Consider the following 26,622-nt stretch of genomic DNA (forward strand, 5'->3'; position numbering starts at 1 on the left):
GGAACCCAGTTTTTGATCATTTGGTACTTTCAAAAATCAGTTCTGAGCCCACCACATGCCTCAGCCCGAATGGTGACATTGTGGTTTCATCAGAACAATAGCATTTATGAAATAAGGTAACATACAGTGATATTGACGAAAGGGGCGGCAGGAGGCTAACCTTGTTCCTGCACATGTATCAGTTACTGATTAGAAGTGACATGGATTGTGCCTAATTAGTATGTCAATTGCACCTCTGATGACATTAATACTAGACCTTCAGAGGCCTAGTAATCTACTTAATTAAAATGCTTCTCAGCAAATGTGCAAGGGTTTTATGGGGCTAACTGTATATCTCAGAGTGCCCTGCATAAAAGCCTCCTCCATATACCACATGCACCCTGGGCTTGCATTAATGCAGAGCTAATTGATATCCTTTTCACAGCAATAAAAAAATGTGCTCTGAATCCTTGCTAATTTTATGTGCTTCATGGAGAAATTTCACTCAATCTAAAGACTCAAATATATCAATTGCATATAATTGTTGGATGGGTAGTGTAATAGAGTAAGAGTTTATTGCCCTTCATCAATCCACCGTTGGATGGTCTCCTGAAATTGTATTACTTATATTTTTAAAATTATACTTCAACGAGCTGGTCAGTGCGGATTCGTAAAGGGTGAGCCTTAAACCGACGCAGATGTCACTTTCCACCGGTGTTTGGCATGGCCATGAATCAAACTCAGATCGCTAGAATCACAGTGCAGTTGTGTGCCAAATGCTGCGTAACCACTCCACCCAGAGTTGTATACAGTGCCTTATTAAGAATAGCGATCATAATTTAACTCGCTCCACAAGTGCAGGGGAGTTTTGCCATCCCAGATCGTTGATATCAGCAATTTAAGTATTCATCTTGAAGTACCCCATATTTATCGAGAAGGACACGGTTGGCGTAATCCGACGTAACTTTTTTTTTCAGTACAGTACTGTCGAAAAATATTCAATTACCCCGCTAACCGGAGATATAATGAAGGCGATATGAATTTGGTGTCACGCCAGATGCACATTTCCAGCGCATTAGCGGTGCGCTGGGTCAGGCCTAATGGCGTGATTTACGGCGAGAAATGAGTCGCTGCGGCCGCTGAATGTCCCCGTTTTTTTCTTCCGCGATGGCTCGAGGCCGGCCCGTCCACATCCACAACCCCGCCACGCGGGCCTCGTTAAAAATGTAGCGCTTATTGACTTGTGTACTATTTCGGTGCAGCCGATGATGTCAGCGAAAAGCGTACACTGGTTTGAGAGAGAGAGAGAAAAAAAACCCGAGAGAAAGAAAGAGAGGAGGGGTGGGCTTAGCCTAGGAGTGGGGTGGGGGGGTCGATAAGCGGCATGGGTCGGAAGGTGGGCAGGTTTATGCAATTTGTCTGAATCAGCAGAAGCACAAAAGGCCATCACTGTTATGGACTAATCACACGAGCACCTATCAGAAAAAAAATATGCCTTTTTTAAGTCAATGTGATCCATTTTCATCTTTATCCCGATTAACATTTTAAAAGGGATATTTCTTTTATCAATAGGCAACAAATGATGTTGACCTTCAAAGCGCCTCGGCCAGTAAATACGTTTGTCGTCATGAATTTGTGTGGAACTGTCAAATCTATTGCAAAAATCAGCTCGGATGGAACTTGTTACAGTAAAACAGCATTATCTGCCAGTGTTGACAATGTCACAAACATGGCAGTGTTAGACTTTTATTTTTTTTGTTGTTAAAAGTCTGATTTTCAAATTGAGTATAAAAAAACCGCACAACCTTCAGTCTAACTTAAATAAGAGACTCCGAACCCTATCATTAACATCATGGAGGGTGTGCAATGCATCTTTTCATCTATATAAAGAAATGTTAATAAGACCCCAATTTAACGGTTTGTTAAGTTTGCCAAGTATGTGTGCAGGCTTTGGTTTTGTAATTATGGATTTAACAAAGTAAAACAAAATACAAACATAACATATTTCCACATAAGCAACAATGAAATGTCAAAATAATAAAGTGCTTTGAATTTTTTTTTTGCCGGTTAATTATTTGGTGTTGACAACCTAAAACAAAAAAACATGAAAAAAAAACTGACCTTTGACTTATTTTTTGCATAGTAAACTCTTTAATTAGGGACGTATAAACAGTAGCTTTTTAATACATTTCCTTAGAAGCTCCGGTGAAATGTTTTAGCGTAATGGAAGCGCGGCAATCTATTAGACAGCGAGAGGGTTTATTGCCGTCGTAATTAACTGCACTAATGCGTGTTGTTCCTCGTAACGTTATTTATCACGTTTTGTCATCGGGCTGCGTACAAACGCTGCTTCCTTTTGCAAGCGCTCATTACAAAGAAGGATCGTTTTAATCAGCCTGGTCCCCACCCTTTTTCCAGAGACTCCAGCACTGACATTATTAACGCTAACGTTTCAATAAACAGCGATTTAATTGGCTGGAGAGCTACACAGGCGAAACAACCCAAATTTATCATCTTGCCCTCCCGGATTAGAAGACTGCTGAGCGCTCTCGCAGGGATAATTACTCACTCGAAACCCACGAAAAGACACATTTACTAGAACACTCCTTTTCCTCATTTTTAAATCCAGACAATGAGAAGAAGCCATACAGCTTCAAAGGCCCCCATGTTCTGTGTGGTTGTGTGTGTCCCAGTACAAATGAGGCCAAAGAATGAATCCATTGCCAGAAAACAACGTCAATTGCCATTAATGATGGTACAATTATGGCCACCCTGTTAAATAGCTTTAATGAATATTTAATAGATCATTGAAATGTTTCTTTTAATGTAAAGGCTGAATGTCCTGGTGCTACGCTTGTGCGCACACGAGTGTGTGTGTCCGTGCCATGTAACATGAATTATTGTTGTTCTTGTGAGTCAGGACAATCGTCTTATTTTCAGCTTCATGTGCTGTTAATTTTGCTCGGCTTATCTTAGCAACGCAACTAACTGGCCCGTGAACCGCGCGGGTTTTCTTGATAAGTGATGTGTCGGTCAACCGGTGCGTGAAAGGAACACGTAATGCGGTTGAATTTTGCCGCTTTACACCCATGCACTCACTGCCTTTTGCCCAACTATTAAGCAAACACCTCAAATCACAGGACGATGACCAGGAAACAAAAAAAAAATCCCTGTGATGTGTAGTTAAAAGCACAATTTTAGCACAGCTGGTATGCATTTATCTAATCTGAGTATCGTTCACGGCTGCTGAATATAGCTCCACACAAAACACGAAAACCCCTCCAAACAACTTTCGGCAAAAAAAAAAGAACGAGGTCATCGCAAGCCTCCCCTGGAATATGATGTTGCCCTCTCGACCAACAATTTGCAGAAGGCACAGCGACTTCAAGGATGGCGCGCCACGGGCCACGCACTCGGAGGGTTAACACGCCCACTCGTTACTTAATTTTAAAGGATTAATTTTACCCCAAACATTTTGCAGCGCCCCTCAGTTGCCCTCCCACCCCGGCCACCCCCACCCACCCCCCCCGGCTAACCAGCCCAGGGCTCCCATCTGCTCCCTTGGATGGGCTAATGGCCACGGCGCGCGTAATTGGCGACACCAAGCCAGGCCGTTGCCCGGACAACCGCTGTAATTGCGTGACACCAGCTGGTCGCTCGCCCAGCTTTCGCCTCCTTCCCTCCACCTCCCTTGACTCTTCTCCATCCCAACCCCCCCCACCCCCCCACCGTCTCTGTTCTTTACTCTCCCTGCCATTGTGGGTGGGCGGGTGAGGCTCGGCGGTTGTGTCACCACCGTAGAAAAATTAGGCATGCAGACGAAGGGGGGTGGTGGGGGGTGTTGGACGGAGGGGCAGGCCACGAGTGGTGGGTGAGAAGCGGCAAGGTAGCGAGAGAGAGAGAGTTGGGGCAGCCGTGGAGGCGGCGGGGGTTGTATCAGGTGGCGTGGGGCAGGCTGAAGTGACGGGGGTGTGCTCGCAGTATTAGCGATGCTGAGCGCGGGCTAATGGTGGCGTGGCCTTTCCTTCTTTTTGAACTGCAATAGAAGTGCATGTCTCTCGCGTGCGGAGGCCTCGCCGTCGTTGCGTGGAGCTCCGTTTCGTTATAACGCGTGGCTGCCTGGGGGTAGGGGTGGGGCGGTGGGGTGGTGGGAAGGGACATTGCTAAGTAGCCGTCTCTGCCAAAAAAAATTGTGAAAATTTACAATGTTACCTCTTGAAAAGGCTGCAACCACATGTATATTCGTTTATTTTTGCGCGTGTTTTCATTGACAATAATAATTATAATAATCATCATCGCTTTGTAAAATTGTATTTATTTTTTATTCCATTATGAATGCTGCGTTTTATAATCACTTGCATTAAAGTGAAATATGCAAACGTTTGTGTAATAGCTTTTGGTGATATCGCAATGACGTTTATGTTTTGCACTCTCCTTTGTGTGTACTTGCAGATTCTTTCTGAAGTTCTTTCTGAAATGCAATCAGAACTGTCTGAAAAATGCCGGAAACCCGCGGGACATGCGCCGATTTCAGGTGTGACATCAATTCCTTGACTGATATGTTGATGGCGGTGCTTTGAGTGTGAATATAAAAAATGAACGCAGAGACTTGGAAGCGTATCGCATGACAGCTTCTCTATGTACACACTCCGCTGACAGTGAGCAAATTCCCATTCTGTCTTTACAGGAAACGCATCACACATTAGCCGTTAGCTCCTGGGGACGGGCTCCACATTAATCACGTTGCGTCCAATGCAGGGATTGTACATCTTTAGTTAAACACCGGTAATAAAATCAAAGCAAGTACAAATTTCTTTTTTTTCATGCAGAAATGAAGCCAAATGACTGTATCAGTGATGAATGTCCTGGTGCTACGCAAATAGGATAGAGCCGGAACAAAGCCCTTGTGTGTGATTACGTCTTAGAAGTTTAATTGTGTTTAAGCTATAGGCTGAAAAAGCACAACATTTCCCTAATTATTTACTATTAGTAGAGTAAACAGCACCAAACTTAAAGGCTAGGAATAATTTGTAAAGTCCGCAATTTTGCTATTAAATGTTTAATTGTTTGAAGTCTGTTTGGGTTTACACTAATGATAGAGGAGCGAAAACAAAAGCGTTGTTTTGATTTAAAACAAAACTGATTGAACGCCAGCTATTACAGTGCTAAATGTGCCAGAAAAATACAGAAGTGGCTACTAGGTCGCCGAGTTTCTGCGATTACGGCAATTAGCCCTAATGTTCGTGTGAACGCATGTGGTTTAAATCAAGTGGGCTTAGCTCGGGCGCATTATTTTCATGACTGGCGCAATTGAAAGTTATTTGTGTGGGGTCGCACAGACTAACCCCAGACTAAACGCTAACATACGCTCTCACCGCAGAGCCAGATTATCGGTGACATCCGTAATTGGTTTAATGTGCGCCGTCAGGAAGTTGCGATACAGCCAGAGAGAAAAAAAGTGGCAGAAATAAAAAAAAATCTGTTCGGTGACTCGAGAATGTGTACGGTTAGCGTGGCAAAGTGGTCAAAAAAATGAAAATAGCTCAAAATAATTTTCTGTATATTTAAAAAAAAAATGCATTATATGCCATTCAATTTAAAGGTTGAATTCCCAGAAAGGAATGTTTTGAATCGTTTAACGGCTTTCAACAGGCCAAACGACGCTCATGAACCCACAACTGTTTGCGTAGGTAATAATTGCTGTGTATTTTGTCAATTTGAAGCAGTAATATACATTGGTGGCAGCTGCTGACATGAACATTGATTCAAATTACAATTAGCAATGATTTGCTGAAACTCACATAGCTGTTCGGGACTCACAAATGATGGCAATTGATCCGGTTGACCTACACGAACAAATTTCAGCTGGCCATAGAAAATGGCATGATTTGACTCAATTTGTATTTACATTGCTGTCACACATGAACTGCCCATCAGGGATTGAAAGTGTGTCTTCAGCACAATATAGGGTCATAAAACTATGGCACTGGAGGCAGCAGAGGAGAGTGGAGGCGCCGTGTCTCTTAAGGGTAGAGTGGAACCGAGGGTGGGGTCAGGCCTGTAATGAGGGTAAGCGGCTATTTGTCCTGCTGATGATGAGCAATGGCTTCCTGAGCTCCAATGCCTGACCCTGTTTGGTACCAGTGCTCAACCCCACTCAGTGCAATTCCCAGCATTTACACGCGCATGGCCAAACCCCCGCATCGTTTAGAAAGAGTGCATGTAACTTGGGCCAAAAGCAGAAGCCTCCATCTCACCCGTCCCATTCCCGGCCTCCCTGTGGTTAAAAAAAATACAAACACGTCCGGTAACATATGCTCTAAAGTATTTGTTGCGTAATATATTTTTTACGTATGGTATACATTAATTTAAATGAATGTTCAAGTTGTATGCTTCAGTGGGCTTATACGTAGAATAACAGGCTCATTAAAATATCAGCAGCTTTAAAAAATTGAAGCTGTGTTTTTAATTAATGACAATTTATTTCCACTCGTGTGTCTCCCTCAACTAGAGCCATACTTTTTAAACGACAAAATAACTTAAATTCATATTTTCTCTTTTTAGACATTTTACATATTCTACCCGGTACAGAATTTGTGTAAGACCCTCGCTTGCTTTTTTTTATCTTCCGTCTAATTTGCTTCAATGATACCGACACAATTTTCATCCCTATGTCCCCGACATCTTCTGGCCCGGCCAAGTCGGTTTCACATCACACTCCGAGCGCGGTGTCTCTGAAATTGTCATCGGCGTGGACAATGACGTTCGCGAGAACCACTTTAGCCCCGTGAAAGCGGTGCGAGAGGCATGACTTTCCACTCATGCATAACAACGGCTCGGCCGTTTCCAAATCTCCCCGGCGCATTGTTGTCGGTGCCACTATCTGGACCGACGCGGCCCCTTTTCCGTACCCACTCTGGCTCCCCCCTCCCCGAATCCCCCTCCTTCTTTGATGGATTCGCCGGGTAACATAATCTCCTTAGCGGATTTGCATCCCGAGGCTCCCTGTGTGGCGCCGTGCGCACCAATGCCTCCCCTGCGGCCCTGTGCCGGCAATGGCAGGCGGCCTAAGCCACCTACTGTCGTATGACCCGCCCGGTCGCCCACCCGCCCTCTCCACCCCTTTGCTTCCAAGGATTTGTAGCACGCGTACACACGCACACGCGCACACACGCACGCACCAGTGAGTGCATGCGCATGTACGCGTGTTAGGAGTGCGTCTGCACCATGCCCGCCCCACAACTTTATCTACTCACAGGCGGCTTCCTCCTTAGCCATTTCAATCCTAGAGCAAAAAGAGCGATGCCAATAATCAGCATTATGAAGAAGTTGTTTGGAATCCCCTCAAGCATACACAATTCTCTGTCATGGTGAGTCTAACAGGGCACCTAGGGAATTGTTATGTGTACATGGAATATAATGAGTACATACACGGCATAAAGAATGTTTTCCGTCTCTGGTGTATTGACACCAGTTAAAAGGCCTCCATCTGTAGGTCATATACTTGAAAAAATCTAAACAGCCTTAAAAATATTGTTGCTGTTATTATTGCTAAAAAATAATGTATTATAATAACGTAATTTCTGCAGTTATTGCTGCTAATGCACACAATTCTTTTCAAGCGGCCATAATTTTTAAAGCACTGGCATGATGCCTTTGGCGGGGAGTTCACCTCAAAGTCTGCCAGAACGATCAACAAAAAATCAAACGGCCAAAAAAGTCAATCATGCAGGTACGACTGCATTCATAACCCCTGGCTGCCTTTTGATTAATTAAGAAAACGTAAAGTTTTCATACATTGCTGATGTCGGCGTAATGTTTTAAGGGAGCATGGGAAGAAAAAAAAAACACAAATGCAGTAAGCATCTGTGGCAAATTACCAGAGCAGCGCATCGAAATCTGCTTCCGTTGGATCGAGTGGCTGGATGGCCGGCGAGATGCGAGCACGACGTCTGGCCAAGCGCGCCGGCGCTCTTCAGGGGATTTTGACACTGCCCGCCAAGCACCACACCAGTGTCAAAACAGCCTGCACAATAATAGACGTAGCCTGAGCACACACTCAAAAGCCAATTAATCAAAGAGGCCCTTGAGAAAGCGGGCCTCTTTATTCAAGTACCCCACCAACCACCACTCTCGCTTTCGTGCTTTTGGAAGGTGGAGAGGAGGCAGCTCACTCACGTGCTAATCACAATCCATTATCTCATCGCCGGCATGCTGAGAGAGAGTTGCCTTCAATTTCTCTCTCTCTCTCTCTTCACCAGCCCCCCCCCTCCTCCCACACTCTTTTCTCTTTAAAACACAAAATGCCACTTTAATCCCGGGTCGTTAATGTCCTATTAACCCAATTGTTATAAAGTGTGAGAATGCTGGCATTGAAATGTATCGCGGGGCTAATGTACTTATCCCCGGCCCTATGTGTGGCGGTGGCCGCATGGAGAGATGGCTTGTAAAGGGAGCTGTGCACAATGGATCCATCTCTGTCAAAGGCTTATAGCAGCAAAGAGTTAACATATAAATACAAAGGCAGTGGCTAGAGGCACCGATACTGCTTCCTCCTCCCCCACTCGGCTATTTGTTGGTAAGCAATGCGGCTGCATTTTCAATGCAATTAAACGGGAGCAACTCGCGGGCGCACACGACGTGGCTCTGTGTATGTTTCGCTTGTACGCAGCGTTTTCTTGCCCTTTGGCAATAAGGCAACAAAGGCGAGGATTCTGGAAGAATGTCGAGAATTGACAGCGGTAGTCGGGTCACGATTTTAAACGCCGAGTCTTAATCAGGAACGGCTGTGAACGTAAAATAAACTTGGGTGTTATTATCACGGACTTGCAGGTGTGGATTAATGTTCGGCCATTCCTTTGTTTGCGATAAGTACAATGCCAACACAAATAAAGGACTTCAAGTTTTAAAAGAAACCTTATTATCAACTTACAAGCTAGGCTTTGTGGTCCCATGTAAAATATACAAAAACATTACCTATTTACAACTTTCATGCTCAAGTGCAGCTGGAATATACAAAAACACTTTGCAGAGTGTTTTAATTTCTTTCCGAATATGAAAGACGGTCCCTGCAATTATTTTCCCCACACATGCACCCTGGCTTCACCGAGGAAAAATAGAACATTTAATAATTTACACACTGTATCAAAGTCCTCAGCATAGATCAAAAGCATCAAAGGCACCCTCTTAAAAAGGAACCCCTGAAACAATATTAAACCCTTCTTGCAGTAGTCAATATCGAGAAGTGGGAGAAATATTGCCGTGTTATGCTTTAGGAAGACGAATGGGGAGCTGGGCCTGATACTTCTGGTTCCATACGCGTGGATTAATGGGCATCTGAGATTTAGTGCCTCGGAGCAAGAGCGAATTTCGGGCCACGCTGTTGCTGAGAGTAACACTAACACTCGTAAATCAGATAACGGAGCATTGAATATGACTTCATCGCCTTTTAGCGTTCAATACTTTTTGGGCGCAGCTCCCTTTTTATAAGCTGTTGAGTGGATTTGTGAAGCTGCGATCCTTAGTCCAAAAACCTCACGTTTGATATCGAAGATCAAAATGCACAGGCTTCCTGGGACACGGTTCAAGACCACTGCATCCTGAAACCCAATTTAAAGCAGAACCGGGTGCTCACAGAGGCATATCAGCAAATGCAAAATGTGTGAGAAAAAAAGTCAAAGCATGCTGTTAGCTGGATTCATGATTAAATAAACACATGTCGGCAGGGGTCATGCATAACACAGACATAACAAGCAAAATATGTCAGAGGCAGTTACTGGAGTGGATACGTTAGATGAGGTAAATATGTGCCACTATCTCATTCAGCGCCTCAGCCAGAGCGTTGCTCCTGCGAGTGCGTGCGATAATGTTCACCCTCTGTGCTCTTGTGTGTGCGTGCATGCGTGTGTCTGTGGGTTTTTGTCCGCGCGCGTGCGTGTGTCCGTGCACGCGTCTGCATGCTTGCGTGTGCGACCGTGTGCCGCTGGCAGGTGGTTGTCTCGACGACAGTCCACGTGGACGGCCATGTCCTCGCTGTGTCAGACAACATGTTTGTGCACAATAACTCCAAGCACGGGCGGCGAGCCCGCAGAATCGACCCCTCCGAAGGTACGCCTCCACCGTCTTATCTGGACAATGGTAGGGACCGCAAACTTTCTTTTTCATTTTTTCCCATGATTATTTTTTTCATTTTCATGTTTGTCGCGCCGCGCTTGCTTGTGAATGCATTTTTGCTTTTTTGCCCCGTAACGCACCGCGTTTCTTTGCAGCTTTCTGGAGTCGCAGTTATGATATTACTGTATAACCAAAGCTTGTCCTGATACGGAAACATTATCCCGATTGTGGTTATGTGCCGTCTTATCTTCAGACATCCAGAAATTAATAAAGTTCACATGTTGTTGTTATAAACATATCAAGATGATATGAAGTTCAAATTGCTTATATTGAGATAGAAATAAAACAAAAGAAGCTCTGTTGTTATTTGATCCAAAAAAGGAAACAGTTTAAAAATATGTCAAAATTTTGTTCAACAGAACACCTTAAGACTTTAACAAAAACATACTTTCACGTTTGAATTTATGTCTTGAGTGGATTTTATTTTACATGGGAATTTGCTTATACAGTAATATGTTAATGCTGGATGCAATGTGCTTACCTGTGCCTAACAATGCAATGAGTTTTTATCTTTCCCAAATCAAACTGTGCATTACATTTTCGCAAAATGTATGGAAAATCCATCAGTCTGAAAAACGCATACATACAAACACACAGAAGACGCACACACGCATCCACTCACACGCACGTGCAAGCATGGTAATGAAATAAAATACTTTACATAGAACTTTAATGGCATTCAAACTTTACCATTTTTCACGAAGGCTGAATGGATTTTCCAATTGACTCGAATCATTTCAGGCCCATTTAATTACTGGAAACGTACTCACTGTTTCAACATAAAATAAAAATTAATTGTTTTATTAAGAACACGTGGATATTACCAGCACTTTAACAAAGAGACGGATCAGAAATCCAATTTGATGTCAGAAATAGGAAATGGCTTTTTTGAAAATGCAGTGAGTTATGTGTGTGCCAGCTCCTCAGAAAATCAATAGTGAAATGGCATTCACAACTTTGTTTTTAAGAATTGACACTCACATTTCACGCAATTATATCCCATAACACGTTGCGTTTAACGCAATTGTAAATTTCAGAAACTGATTTTTGATACAAGATTGGAAAATGGTTTGTGCTTTATTTATTTGTAAAAGGGTGGTTACGATTTTGAGAACATGCTCAATAAAAATACCACCGACCTAAAAATACATTCTTTATCAACCAGTGGTGAAGTATGGTCAAGTAACCCTGATGACCCGCATGTCAAGGGAAGGCCCTCATCCATAATGGCTGTACGTGTGCAATAACATTCACATTCATGGCGATTATATTGAACAACGTAAATAATGTACGTCAGTCTTTTACATATTGTCCGCAAAGCAATTTTACCAAACCTCATCTAAAACTAGAAAGCATGGCCTCTGATCATCACCACAACTGCTGTTTTGCACTTCATCTTCTGAGGAGCTGACACGTCATGCATCTGTCTAATCATGGTGCCCTGACAATGAAATGACGGTTCTCAGTGCCAACTTGGTTTGTTGCTTTGACATGGCTTTGCATTTCTTTTTCAAGTTTTATTGCAGCTTTTCTGTTTGTGGAGAGTCTGGGTTAAGCCTAACTGGCGCGTCCAACAACATATTTAATTGAACCAGTGACACATCTGTGTGTATGTGTGTGTATATGTGGTTTATAAAGTATGACGATATAGGTTTGTGTTTTTTTTTATTGTTTGCGCCCAGCATGTATCCAACAGACACTGAACTGTACCGAGGCTCATTTTGATGCTAATTTTTTTGTGGCTCACCCTCTCCCGCAACAGTGCATTGTGGGTAGGCTGGACATCTGCTGTAGCTTTGCATGAGAACAAACGCTCTTATGAAATCCTCTCTTCTGGCGGATCGTGATACGGGGGGCTAAGCCCCAATTTGCTTTGTTTTCCTGCCAGTTTTGGAGAAGCGTATGGTTGGGCCGCAAAAGCTGTGCCTAAATCACTGTCCACGACACTTCCAAACTGTAACATTTGCACACGCCGAGAGAGAGCCTCATCATACACTGCTTTAGTCTGATACAATTCATGGACATTGAGTGGGCAAGGACAGTGTGAAGCATTCAAAAAGCACTTCAGCAGAATTCATTTCAGGTTCCTTTGCATAGCACATCAACATTTTTTTTAACAGCCACATAATTTTTGAGATAAGGCTTATTAATGTCTTCATATGGCCAGTATTATGATTGAAGTTGAAAAGATCTCATGCATTAAATTGGATGGATGTTACAAAAATGACGTCTCATTTTATGATTTCGCACCAACTTCCATTGTGAAAACCACCCACCATCACCTTGAGACGTAACATTATGGATGATTTATTTTGAGATTCAAAACTGAACATTTTACTTCCATTTGGCAGTCCTAAGAAGGAAAATTGTGGAATTGTAGCCTTTTAAATGTCATGTTTCTTAAAACCTGTTAATGCAGCAGATACTAAAGGGGGTTAGGTAAAGTATAAATTATTAAAGCCATCTCTAGCACCACACTGGCTGACTTGCCTCTGCTGTGTGTATGAGCTCATGTGTATATATCTGCATGTGTGGATTTATATATATGTCATGTAGTGGTGAGTTTAAATGTTTGAGAATGTCATTTGTGCAAAATTGTCAAACGGATATCATGCTATTCTTATTTATAGACTTATTTTCACTCTTGCAGGAGTAAATATGATATGGTGACATTCATTCAATTGACAAAATTAAACAAAACAATCGGTGTGGATTTGTGCACACTCTGAACATCCCTTCTCATATTACAACCGGCCGTCTTATACATATACGTATAACAAATCGGTCGTATTTCCAGATCCTGTTATGAAAATGGTACTAAAAGAAAACTAGGCAAAATATATATTCATTGGAGCGGGCAATAGATTGCACAGCAGGTGCCCTTCGTTCACTTTGATGCGATGTGCAATCAAAGCCCCACCACCCAGTGGCAGGTCGGGTTGATTAGAGCGCGACGCCACAGTGGATGGTGTGTGGCTGGCACGCAGCTCAAAAACGGCCTGGCCCGCACTGTTTGAAGAGGGCACGTGATTGTCCATTCTAAAATCAACAGTTATTCTTACACTGGCCATATCGCCCACATGAATGGTGCATTTCCGCGTATGCCTCTGCACGTACATACATACACGTTGTCCGTACGTGTGAACAGTTGAGATTATTGGTAAAATTTTGATAATGCTTGATGTATTATGGTAATTAGCACGGTTGGCTACGTACGGTGCAAAAGAAGTTCAACATACATCCATACATGAAGGTCATTGCTATGATGGGTTTTCATTTACATTTTGAAGTCATGTTGAATTTTTTTTTCTTCGACAAGAAATGTACATGTGATACATGCATTTGTTGTCCATGGAAAAGTTTTTGGTAGTCATAGTTAAACCAGGTTGCAGACCAATGAAGAACATGTACCCATGTGACCCAACCCCTACAGCTTATAAAAGGTTTGTAGAACTGGCATTAATCTTCAATCTCTACACCGTAGCAATCACTGGACACAGTTATCAACTCGAAATGCACGGCTCTATCAAGTCTTTATATTTATTTGGTTTTCTTTGAACCGTGTCCGGCGTTGAGGGTATATGTGACCCCGGTAATGACTTCTGTTAATTCTATTTTCACAATCAAGTAAAGCCTTTGATTAGTCTGAGCTTGTGGCTTTTGATGGGCATTAAGTATATTGGCTGGTGAATTGTTATTGCATTATTAAATTGATAAATTGAATCATATTAGCATTGAGCAGGAAATAGCGATTCTTTGTAAGATTATCTTATTAATGTGAATGCAGCTTGAAGCCGGCAGGTTAACTTGATCATCAAGTGCAGTGCATTTACCATCACTCAGTTTCGTCAAATTCCAAAAATTGAGGTAACCCAGAAAAGAAAGAGACATTTCACGAGCAGAGAATCATTTTCAATTGGTCAACATCCATGCAAAACTTTAATGACTGACTTTAAAATTGGACACAATTATAAACACATTGCAAAAATACTCATGGGAATTGGAAAATTTTCAAGTCAAGCCAAACATTTATTCATGCAGAAAAATACATTCCAAGCAGCTCTCTAAATTTATTTTTAAGCATAACATTACTATAATTCCAACACACACCTCAGTTCTCCGAGCAAAGATCCGGATCTCACAGGCCATGCATTTGTATGGTCAAGGGGGCCCGCTAACTTCCTCTTTCAACTGACTTTGTCGCCAAAAGCAGCCACACCGTGCATCAAAGCCATCAGCCCGAGTGAGGGCTGGACGACCGGCGGTGCGACAGTCATCATCATCGGAGACAACTTCTTTGATGGGCTGCAGGTCGTCTTTGGCACCATGCTGGTGTGGAGCGAGGTGAGATCATTTTGTACACGTGCATGTACAGCCCCTTTCTCAATCCATAGCTGGATGAAGCCCCCCACCCCCTCCCTGCCCCATCCCCGATTCATTGCAGGTCAGTAGGGCGTTTATTGACCGCACTTGACCACGCTGATCAGTGCGGGTATGTGAAGGTGAGGAGCACATATGCGGAGGCATAGAAGTACAGTGCAACAATTGATTTTACTGCACTGTTCTATACTCTCCATGATGTAGCCCCACAGCCTATAACATCTGTGATGGTGGGTGGCCAACCAAGCACGGCCAGGTTCAAACTTTCTTAGCTTCTGAAATCTGCCAAGATTGGGTGCATTTTCCAGGTGATTTGGTCATAGACACAGCACCAGCAGAAGCATGGTTTCACGTCGCCAAAATCCATCGATCTTATATCTTAACAAGGTAAAATAAAACAGAGCGACAATAGTGTAAATAGACTGACGCTAATAGAACAATTGAATAATGCTGACATAGACCAAGCCCCGAGGCATCACTGTTTTGAAACCAACTCTGTGCATTTCTTTTTGGCAGCTCATCACGCCCCATGCCATTCGAGTGCAGACGCCACCCCGACACATCCCTGGCGTGGTGGAGGTCACCCTCTCCTACAAGTCCAAGCAGTTCTGCAAGGGAGCACCAGGGCGATTCGTGTACACTGGTAAGAGCTTGACAAGTCATTCTCGGAGCCTTATGTTTCATTCTTTCAGCTTGATTTGATACTCCCTGCATTGAGTCATCAAACACAAACAGACTTGGGCTTTTCTTCACGACTATAGTTTTAGGGTTTACGCCTCAAACAAACTGGGATATCATGAGAAGAAGAATATCTCACGAAACCAAAAGAGGTTGGAGCTACATGTAAATGCATTGCCTTGAGTGGTGCGTTATTTTTTAACTGACAACAAAAGGGGACTGTTATTTAATCCCGAGATAGACTCTTCAAGTTTCCCGTGACAGCAGCTACCTTCAAAAAGATGGCCCTGGACAAACCAGGCGGCAACCCTACTACGGCTATGTGGAGTTTTGTCACAAGAATATTGTCCTATATAATTTAGGTGAAAACAGATGAATAAAGGCAATGGGGGTGGGGGTAAATATTTATTTATTTATATACATACAGTATACATATCAAAACCCCTGCTTAGCCTGCGTAGTTAGTTACGCATCCTTCTTAAAGCGGCGATTTGTTTTCAAAGTCAAAGCCCTTGACTTTGCAATATTCTCGGCTGCATAGGAAAGTCGCGGGGAGCGCGCTTGGGGCTCACTAAGCACTTACGCCGTTCTGCAAGGCTGGCGTGCGGGCCCCGCCACAGGGGTTAATTTCCTCCGCTCTGCAACTGCACGCGGACAAACACCGCCTTGTTCGTCGGGGAATGACATATGACCCCGCGGCACCACGGCACGACGCGGTAAACAGTGCAATAGCTTGGCAGGCCTCCCGCGATATATTACCGTCAGGCACAGAAGGTGTACACGTGTGTGTGTGTGTGCGCGCGTACGTGTTCATTTCCAAATGTGGCGAAAGTGTTGAGCTTTTTGTTCTTGTATGCGCGTGATTTTATGTGCATGTGTATTTATATATTTCGGTTATTCGAAAGCTCAAATGAGTATTTTATTTGTTATATCTAATTGTATAGAAATTGTACAATGTGTTGTGGTATTTAAGAGGGCCACTTCCGCATATTGTTCACTGGGGTCCCCTCTTTATCTGCATGCATCCACTGTGAGGATGAGGCAGTGGGGCCCGCAGTTGCATATGGATCTACTCGTATCAACATTTGTAGGGGCTGTCGCCGCTCATGCTTTTTGTTTGTCTTCACAAGAGACGTATTGATGGTTGGATTGATTTAAAGGCCATTGCAAAGGCCATGGCCAGTTAAAAATGTTGGCTTGCCAACGTACAAAACACTAAATTGTGGTGAAGGTACATGATTGGTGCGCAGATTTCATGGGCAGATTATTTGTACTTGCGGGTTTTTTTGCTCTCCCCCTCCTCTTTAGAATGAATGGGCCCTTTTGTGTTTTGAAAAACGGAGGTTTTCGAAAGTTCAAGTCAGCGTGGACGTAGTAAAAGCAACAATATTTTTTCATGTTGAAGTAATATCGCTAAATCCTTTAAGTATTGAGAAAAGTACCTTCATCGATGTGCTGTTATCTCGGCTATAGTTGAGTAAAATATCCACGTGGGAGAGTCATTTGTATGTGTAAAAGCTAATGCATGATATTTGCAACAAGCTGAACCCGGTAATATTCTCATACAATTGATCAAAACTGATATCACATACGATTCACACATTTTCAGGCAGGTATACCATGTTCATCATTCAATTTGTATTGTAAAAAAATATATGTTTCATTGTTTTTATTAAGTCAAAACATGTGTTCTTTATTCATATTCATTCTTTACTTGTACACAAAAACATGGAATTCATTTGCAAGGGAGACCTAGTTAACGTGACATGTGTGAATATTAAAACATCGGAGGTTTTCTGAAGTTACAGTCAGCAGTGAGACATGGTTAATTGTTGTCAAGTTGGACTACAAGTTAGAGGAGCTAACATGGTATTTTATCTGAGTACATTTTAACGTAATTGACAGTGATGCAGCTTACCATAATGATTTATAAACAAACCCCTTTAAAGTCAAGACTTGCATTTTTTTAAGTGGCATTTTATTGTATGGGAATTCCCCGTACACAGAATCCATCGTATCCTAGCGAGCAACAAACCCACTCCTGCCAGGTATGCACAAGCCCCTGCACACAGCAGCGAGCACACACACACGCACACGCGGGGGCGCTGGCCTGCACGCCCGTTCGTATATGAGCGTGCGCGTAACAAGCAGATCGATAGATGCGCAATCCACGGGAACGCTTGCGCCCAAGATGAAACGCTTCTGGCGGCTCTGATCAGAGATCCCTGACAGCTACTCGCACCGCCACCCCAGCCAGCAATCAATGCCTGCCGAGATCAAACTAATCCCTGCCGTCTTAATGGTCAAGGGGGCAGCAGGCAAAAATATATATAATGAAATAATGACAAACGAGTACACAAATAAATAAATAGCCTGAAAATGTTACGTTTTAAAGTGCATGTGTTTAATACGAGGGCAAGTATTTTTTTTATTTTAATATCTGGGGTGTACTGCCAATACAACTTCGGATTTTTGAAGGAGGGCCAGATTGCGACTGTTACAAACGTCCCTGTAATACAATTCTTACTAATAATACTCGCTCAATGCACCCTTTCTTTCAACGAATGTTGCGAACGAAATCGTTGGGGGGTTTTTATTTAGTGATGTATATTTTGAATAATTACACATATAAACCGTATGACATGATAATAAGTGGCAAAAATAATAGCCAACATATTTTTGTATGTTATATATATGTGTATGCAAAGAATGCTCTTGAAATGTTGCCACAAGCATCTCAACACGGTGGCAATTTTCACGGCTCTTTGGAGAAGCGTGGTCGTGAGCTGACCTCGGCAGTAATCCAATTTGTAATCCCACTCGCCACCTTGCTTTTAAAAAATTGCCGCCTACCATCGGCTTCACTGTCTGATTGAGGCGAATTAAACGATGATTCATTGTCATGGCGATAAACGAAGGCAGGCGGGGTCATGTGATGAGCTGCCACCCTTGGCAGGAGTTAATAAGCCCCGGTGGTCTACCCATAATCCTCTGGGCTGTGTCTCTCTCCCAAAGAGAGAGGGGGTGGAGGTAAACCCAATTTCTGCCTTGAGCGATTTCGAACAGAGATTTTTTTGTTTTAGTTATTTTTTTTTAAACGGCATAGGAACTAGTGCATTTTTATTATTATTTATATTACAATTTCCAGACTCAAAACATCACTATAAAAATATATAAGTGCTTTGTATAGTGGCCTTGAAATTACACTTTATCGTGAGGAAACGAAATGTTCTGCACATGTAAATGCACGAAATGTTAAGAAAAAATACCTAATATAATAATGATTTAAAGACAAAGAAATGTCAGCTAATAGCTGCTTGAATTAACATATAATTCACAATCATTACCCGTGTATAATCTGATGTAAAAAATGGCACCGTTTTATTGAAATTAATAGGCATGAAGCAAATTTGAAAGTGAAAATGTATACGAGTCACTGAATGACCTATCTCATACGTTCTGCTTTGTTTATTGCACCCCGGAACCCATTTTGTGCATTATCTTACATGACCTTTGAAAGGTGGATCATATTTGTTTTCCTGTAGTTTTGAACCCATATTTTATTGGACTTAACCTAGGATGTCGAATTGTCTCCACTGTTAAATATTTGCTTACCCTGGACTCTGTTTGCTCATTGCCATCTATTTATACATTTATTTATTAATTTGCGCTGAACCCGTGTTAGGGCACCTTTATTATTGCCACTTATTATTCAAAGGGACAACAACCTTTATGTCTGCAGACGTACAATCATGATAAACACACGAACAAACGAATATATTAATTGGTTTCAATACCGTATACCGCCAGCGCTCAACCTGGCTGATAACTTACCTACTGCCAACGAATCGCATTCCGTAGCAACAAGTCCTTTTTGTTATGAATTACAAGCGTTAAAATTTATTTGACAGATGATGGATACTTTGCCGGTCTTTTTTTTTGTTAAAATTCCGAGGTCAGCGTAGGTGACCCTCTGCGGCAAAAGTGTAATAATTTGAGCCGCACAAGTTTGATTCAATTAGTACCAGATGTGCCGGTGCTGGCATCCTGCAGCGTGAGCCAGCATGGCATTACCCAACGCTTGGGCAGCACTCCCATTATCGCGACACTCGGTCCGTCAGGCCCCGCGCGCCAAATTCGCACGGTGACGTCCCACCGGTGGACAAATGAACTCTAAAATGCCACGTGGTGGGCACTAAATGTCGACCGAGGTGGCCGCTACGTTTTACGGCAAGAGAACAATCAATCATGACCGACGACGCATTCTCCAATGAAATGTAACATTTCTTTCCGTTTCGTCGATGTATTTACTTATGTAAAATGTAGGGGAGGCTGCCATTGTATAATAGTGAGTACACTGGACTTAGTTCGATTCAATCTCACGGCACGGAAATGGAAACAATGGGCACAAGTTTCTTAATTCCACCCCCACTTCTGTCCTCCTGGCAGTAAACACGGTTACACCAAACACAGTGAGTCAATTGGCAGGTTTCATCATCTGGTGGGTAAAAATGTGGATACTCCCACCACTTCCAAGATGTCTGGGCAGCAGGGAAGAGTAGGCCAAAATAAGCGTAGGCCTCTAGAGGGGCTCATTGAAGGTATTTCAGGTTGAGGCCCTTCCGCCAGCAGCGGCATAAACAAGAAAATGCAGGTAAAGTCACGTTTTCTCCTTCTACGTGACTTTACCGAAAGAACCAAGAAGATGCATCCCTGCAGTCACGAAAGCTTTAAATCGAAAAGAAAATGCAGGGCTGCACCTTTCCATCTTTAGAAAATGGAGAACTTTTTTTGATCAAGGAAAAAAAATCTGTTGAAAAAAAACCCACAAAAAAGAACACGTAAAACTTGTGATGTTCACCCCAATTGGTGGAGAGAATGTGCCGCATAGAAAAAGCGACAGCGCCACATTACAGCCATTTCTTTCGCCGATCGATTTGGTTTGATGCCTATCTTGCGATCGGCACTCCATAACATCGCGCCACAATAGATTCAATTCGGCGAGTAAATTTCCTAATCTCCTTCCCCAGTAAATGTATTGACCCCACCAATATTTTATGGCCATGAAACATATTACTTTGATATCACGGGCTTACAGTTTTATGAAGTTGACTCAAGCGCGTTGATTTTTTCTTCTCCACCCCCCCACCCCACGCGCGCGCACCGCTACCGTCGCTGCTGCTCATCTCACTCGCTCGCTGTAACTAATTGCATTTGCTCGGAGTGACTGCGCTGATAAAACCCACGCACACTCGACACATTGCAGCCGCTCATGTCCCGCAAATGAAAAATAAATGCATCGCAAATAAATCGTTGCACGCATCGTAATGCATCACGCCGACCATGGGAGCAGCGGCAGCAGCGGCAGTGGTAGTGGCGGTGCCCGTACGCATGCCGCTTAATTCCCCTTGATTGTAAGAGACACGTTGAGAAAAGAGGACGGATTGACATCCAGTGCACTTGGGCAGGCCAATGGGGTTTGCAGTCAGGGCTGCTGCTGCTGCTGGTGGTGGTGATGGTGGGGGTCTGGATGGTGGGGTGGTTTTTTGGGTGGTGTGTGGTGGGGGGTGGTGGAGGGTGGGAGGATGCGTGGGGTAGGGGGGGGGAGGTGGGGATTTGGCAGTGGGGGAGGAGGGGGAAGCAAGGCGGCTGGGATGTTTTGGCTTGATGAAAGAGCGAGAAGGGTCGATGGGGGCTAGGCCAAGCCTCGTCAGTTTCCCAGCCGATCGTTGGGCCGAAATGCTCCCCTCCGGCCAAGCCCGGGACGGGCTTCATGAAATTTCTATGAGTATCGATCGGAGTGGATCGATCCCTGGCTCGTGAAATTTTAATTTTTAAAGCCCGGGATTCGTGGCCGGGATGAGGGATGGTGACAGCCTATTAGCCGTTATTTCTTCTCGGATTTTACTTACTGCCCGTGCAAGAGGCAAGAGAAGAGTATGGTAAGGTGTGGCGGGGGAGGGGAGGAGGATGGGGAGGTCCAGGGGGGGAGGTCCAGTGGGGGGGGGGGGGGGTCCAGGGAGGGAGGGGGGCTTCAGAGGTGGAGGGGGAGAGAGACAAAGAGATAGAATGATATTGAGAGAAACAGGATATGGTTTAAGGGATAAAAAGTAAATGAGAGAATGGTATGGTCACAGTGAAATAGATAAATAAATAAAACAAAACATGGCTTCATAGTTGAAGCCGAAGAGACAGAAAAAGCTGCAAAAGGATATCAGAATGGGATCTTGGAATAGATGGGGAAAAAAGCCTTATGGCTCTTTACACAATTAACTCGGTTTTCGTGTGGTAACAAGATCGGCCGTTCCATTAAGGCGGCCAGGCGGGGAATGGGTGTGCATTTTATATGGGAATAAAAGAGCCTATATTGGCTGGTTAGTCCTGCTCCGCCAGTAATTTCCCCACTCAATTTAACCATGATGATGAGTTTTGGTGACTCGTGGAGGGTTTTCTTTCCATTAGTGTAAGGGGCTATTACAGAACACATGTAATGTCACACTTTGAACAAACACACTGACCTCCACCCATTCTACGCCTTTAAGCTCGCTCCCCCCGTGTTATGGAGTGCTGTTTGAACGTGTGACATTATTGAAGTAATTAGACTTGCACGGGCTAAAGGGGTGCGACTTGGGAATATCATGACATCCTTACACGCATTAGCATGCATTTTGCTTGTACTGCGCACTGGTAGTAGTATCTGTATTGATGTGCTGCAGTGGATAGCTTTTCCACATTCATACCAAATTCAAGCATTGTATATTTGCCTGCACAATGCACATGTTGGACATTCAGAGAGTGCTCCTGTATTGTGTGTGTGTATATAAAAACCAAGATGCATGCAGATAAAGAGAAAACACTCACAAACACAGCCAGATATGGACACAAAAAGGCAGACACCACAACCACACAAATCCATCCCAGGGCTCGTGATAAATTGAAGACGTTAAGGCTCCACTCTGTGTTATAACCGCTCTGGTTTAGCCCAGGAAAAGGATATTGATCCAAACATCATATTAACGGAGCAAGCGAGACAGAGGAGGAACTGGGCAGTCCACCTCATTGGTCACATCTCTGGTCACATGACCTTGGCTCTGAATGACAATTGGACGTCAGTTGGGAGATCTCAGGACATCTGCATTAGTAATTTGTGCACAACATTTGTAACCCACCCAACAAAATGCCACATTAATACAATGGCCAGACGGGGTACATAAAAAAAAACATTTCCAGAAATAATATACGCTTCTTTAATTCATTTCTAAACCCATTATGATATTAATGTATAAATTGGTTCACAATGTTTATGAGTGTTTTTATAGCTGTAATAAAACTGCCATCTTAATGTATAACCTTATAACCTACAATTCGCCACTGATGGCAAAGCATCCCCCCCCCCTCTTTATTTAAATGATGAATATGCTTACGGACATCACGCTTTAAAATACTCATTTTTATTTACGTGCATTTTTTCGAAATATGTAAACTTGAAGGTTTTGATTGTGTCTTTGTTATCCTAACCTCCCCCTGTTTCCACTCTGTGTCTTCCCCTCAGCTCTGAATGAGCCAACAATTGACTATGGGTTTCAGCGGCTTCAAAAGCTCATCCCACGACATCCGGGGGACCCAGAGAGGCTTCCCAAGGTTAGCCCATTTGTGTATTTGTATACACATTCCACATGCGCACAAGCACACACACATGCAGTTCTACATACTTGCGTGTGATAAATAAATAATGTTATAATGTAGAGGCGGTCATCAAACCAATGTTGGCTGAAGACCTCCCGACCTCTCAGGTTGGTCATGGAGGTTGTGTGACCATACTTCACCACGCTGGTCAATGCGGGTTGGTGAAGGGGTGGAGAGGGGTGGGTACTGGGGGAACCCAGCGATTTGTTCAGATATCGCTTGCCACTGATGTTTGCCGCAGCCGGGAAACAAACTCAGGTCACTGGGTTTGTAGCGGAGTGTGAAAACCGCTGCGCTACCACTCCACCCATGTGACCGATGTGAGTAGAGATACGCAAGAATTTTGAATAAGACTTTCACTGTGTTACCGAGTAATGTTCACTTACTCCAAGGCATAATAAGGCACTCGCATTAATTTAGTGGCAACTTCCGCAATGCATAATACAAATTACTTGAACGAGCACAAGGTTTATGACAAATATAGGTAAGTAAGACTATGCGGGAAAAATCCTCATTGTTAGATGATATAACAGAGGTCCTTTATTCTTTCCATACGTTTTAAAAACAAGTGTGTGAATTATAATGTGCAGCTGAATACACATGCACCGATGTCTTGTTCCAGCATGATTCTCGTAATAATTAGATGCCGGAGAAAACATTTTTATTTAAATTAATCTCTCCACATTGAATGCGCACGTCTCGTTGAAACCGGCACGGAACACGGGGAAGAAAGCAGTGAAGCAAAAGATCCCATATCGCTCAAAAAGCCTGGGATAAGCGGAGAGCCGGGGACGGAGCAAGAGGAATCTCCGCTATTTCCCCTTTGATCCCTCCCCACAGGACTCGCCCCTGCCTGACATTTATTCCCTTCATTAAATATTTAATAATCCTCAGCCATGTTAAAGTGCCGCTGCTTAAAGCCAAGAATCTCACACTAATCTGAGCGCATCGTATATGGAAACGCGTGATGCTATGCGCCACACGGTCAGACGGCTCTCTGCCTTCTTCCACAGCGTGAAAGAGTATTTCATGGACTATACCTATGTATATAATGTTGGCATCTCAAGGCGGCTTCGCAAGAGAGGCACTTGAGGTGGCTTTTGAGATTGTAAGGATATGTTGGAGGTCTCTGAATAGCTTAATACTTTCTGTACAACTCTGCTCGGAAGAAAGTTTAATCGATTCAATTTCAAAATGCATACTTTGCACATACATTACTATACATTTTATTGTTGTTATCGATGATTTTTTATTTCATTGGACATATATTTTACAAAGCGCTTTTACACTTGAATATAAGCAACACGCTGCGATAACTATCTTCATCTTTGAGAAATGACTGCTACAGCATAATGTGCCTTGGCCAATACATCGCAGCATCACTGAGATTATGGGAGATGAAGTCCAGTACTTTGCACCAGTGTAGAGTATAAAAGCAAGTGGCGGTGGTGGCTTCTAAATATATAGTAATATCCTAATTTACATTTTAACAAGTTAACGTCTCATCACACATCGGGGGAAGCACGTAAATGCTCACTCTACCGTCCCATGGAAGAGAGCTGCACCGTACCGCATTCATTATTAGTTTGCTAATCTGCCTCATGCTGACTCGCAAAACGGTTGGGACTACAAAGGCAGTGCGGCATCTTCTGAGAATCGATAAGCACGTGTTGTGATTATTGAAATGGCTCGGGGCCCTGGCGTGAGGCTATTGAGCCGGCAGCGGAACGCAAACGCAAATAACAGCGGCGACAACAGACGCCAAATGACCCCTGTGCGCCAGAGCGCACGCACGAGGCACGCCAGGGCAGGCTGGCGGGAGCAAACGCGGCCCACGGATCAAACTTGATTCCGTGGGCCGCGTTCGCACGTCGTAAGGTGCGCTGCCTCCTTGCCCTTGTGTCAGTTTGGCTGCATTAGTGCTCCGGAGATTGATAGGTTCACGTGACGCCTTATCGATTTTTAAATCGATGCTGCCTGGGGGCTTTTATTTGTTTTAAAGGGGATCTCCGGGACGTATCATAAACATTCACGATAATTAAAGCATCCGGTGAGAAGCGTGCGTGGAAACAGGAATTCTGAACAGTTAGGTTGTTTTGCGTTCAAAAACTGCGTGAAATGTGCAACATTTAGACCGCCACTTAATATTGTAGCGATGTCGGCGTCATACAAGTGGGGCCGAGGTTATATTTGTGGCTGGTTTATATTTGTCGAAGTGCTTGAAATACCAGAGATTACACGAACATTACATTGTACGTATTTCTATGAAGCTACATTTCGTAAAATGTTCTAACATTTCTATTTTATAACATTTAATTCGTAAGATTTTGTACCACCTGATAGCATCACAATGACATGCAGGGGGCTCCCGTTTGTTACCGATAAAAGCCCGAAAGCTGTTAAACGAAGATAATTTATATAAAGTTGCATTTGCAGAACACTACACGGCCCTGGCAACTTTGGACTATCCCACCGTCTTCCCCCGCTATATTAAGATGCAGTGCATGGCGCGTAGATGTCTAGATGAAGGCAAGCCTCGCAGCCACTACAATCTGAGCTGCATATTTGGAAGCGAATTGGGCGAGCTTATAGAAACACAATTGTGGGCGGTAATGCAGCTGGGGATATTCGCGAGGGCTGCGGTGTTGTACCCGACGTATTTGGAACATGGAAATGTGGCTCGTAGTGATTTATCACTGTTAGGTGGAGCCCCGCAATCCGTCATTGTTAGAGCGGCTGTCGAGGACCGGCTGATCACAACTCCCCACTTAATTCACTGAACTCCCTTCCTATTTGGGGAGTGTGTTTGCATGCCTAGGCAAGCCTACATTGAGAGGTAATATCTACATTCAAAAGGGGGGGGGGGGCAGGGGGGGTCGGGCTGACGCGAGAGATCTAGAGGGAGAGGGGAAGAAGAGGTGTGCTTGGACCATTGTGTGCCATTGTGTGAGATCACGGGACATCCGTGGGCTGGAGGTTCTATGCATGCAGCCCACGAGGCCATAACGACAGATAATGCTGCATACGCTATGCGCAACAGTGAGGTAGATAGGATATGCTTGTGCGTGCTTCTTTATTATTTATAATGTGTACCGCAAGCAGGGCTAAGATAGATTATTTCTTGTGTTTTTTTATGATTTACTTTTCTCCGTCTTATTCGCTTAAAATGCGCAGGGTTTTATTTGCTGAGAAAGTAAGTGCATTAATAAGCGAGTTAATTGATTTAAATGAATTATTCAGTTGTGCTTGATATTGATTGATTTGTATGAATAGTTAGGTCGTGTGTTGCAATTGCGGGTTGGAGATCGTGGCTGGTTAGCTATGTATGTTGGTAAATAATGTACAGTGCACATCGGTTTATAAGTGTTTGTTAAATTCAGCGGTTGTTCGTGAGGCTTAGTGAGACAGGCAAGAGATAGCATTCTGTAAAGTTGTGGTTTTCATCCATTGCTGAAGTTGAAGTTCTGCATCATAGATGTGTTGAGCGACATGTGAAAGTGGCCTGCAAATTTAACCTCTGCTGCTGTGGATGAACATCTTAACTAAAATACGGTTCGAACAGGATCTTATCAACACGCAAAAAAATGGATCCCGTATTCGATTGTTGCTGTCGTTAGTTCTGTTTTGGTACATCTCACATGGAGAGAAATGAGATCATGATAATCTTATTTTCCACGACTCACTTCCATACCAGTGAAAGTATACATCTCTTTTAGGTTATGGCTC

At 43.5% G+C, this 26,622-nt stretch overlaps 1 protein-coding gene across 4 annotated transcripts in view; it reads left to right on the forward strand.

Annotated features, from left to right (window-relative positions):
* LOC144935085 (transcription factor COE3-like) overlaps positions 1–26,622 on the forward strand; it is a 96,121-nt gene that overhangs the window by 57,575 nt on the left and 11,924 nt on the right. For 3 of the 4 annotated variants that reach the window (XM_078861451.1, XM_078861452.1, XM_078861449.1), the window contains exons 7-11: positions 4,432–4,513; positions 9,969–10,116; positions 14,363–14,496; positions 15,049–15,175; positions 22,763–22,851. In XM_078861451.1, the coding sequence (XP_078717577.1) occupies positions 4,432–4,513; positions 9,969–10,116; positions 14,363–14,496; positions 15,049–15,175; positions 22,763–22,851 (580 nt within the window). The remainder of the gene's footprint in view (positions 1–4,431; positions 4,514–9,968; positions 10,117–14,362; positions 14,497–15,048; positions 15,176–22,762; positions 22,852–26,622) is intronic. The other variant, XM_078861450.1, reaches the window with a different exon arrangement.

This window comes from Lampetra fluviatilis, chromosome 12 (assembly GCF_964198595.1).
Source record: "Lampetra fluviatilis chromosome 12, kcLamFluv1.1, whole genome shotgun sequence".
In the NCBI taxonomy this organism is placed as follows: Eukaryota; Metazoa; Chordata; class Hyperoartia; order Petromyzontiformes; family Petromyzontidae; genus Lampetra; species Lampetra fluviatilis.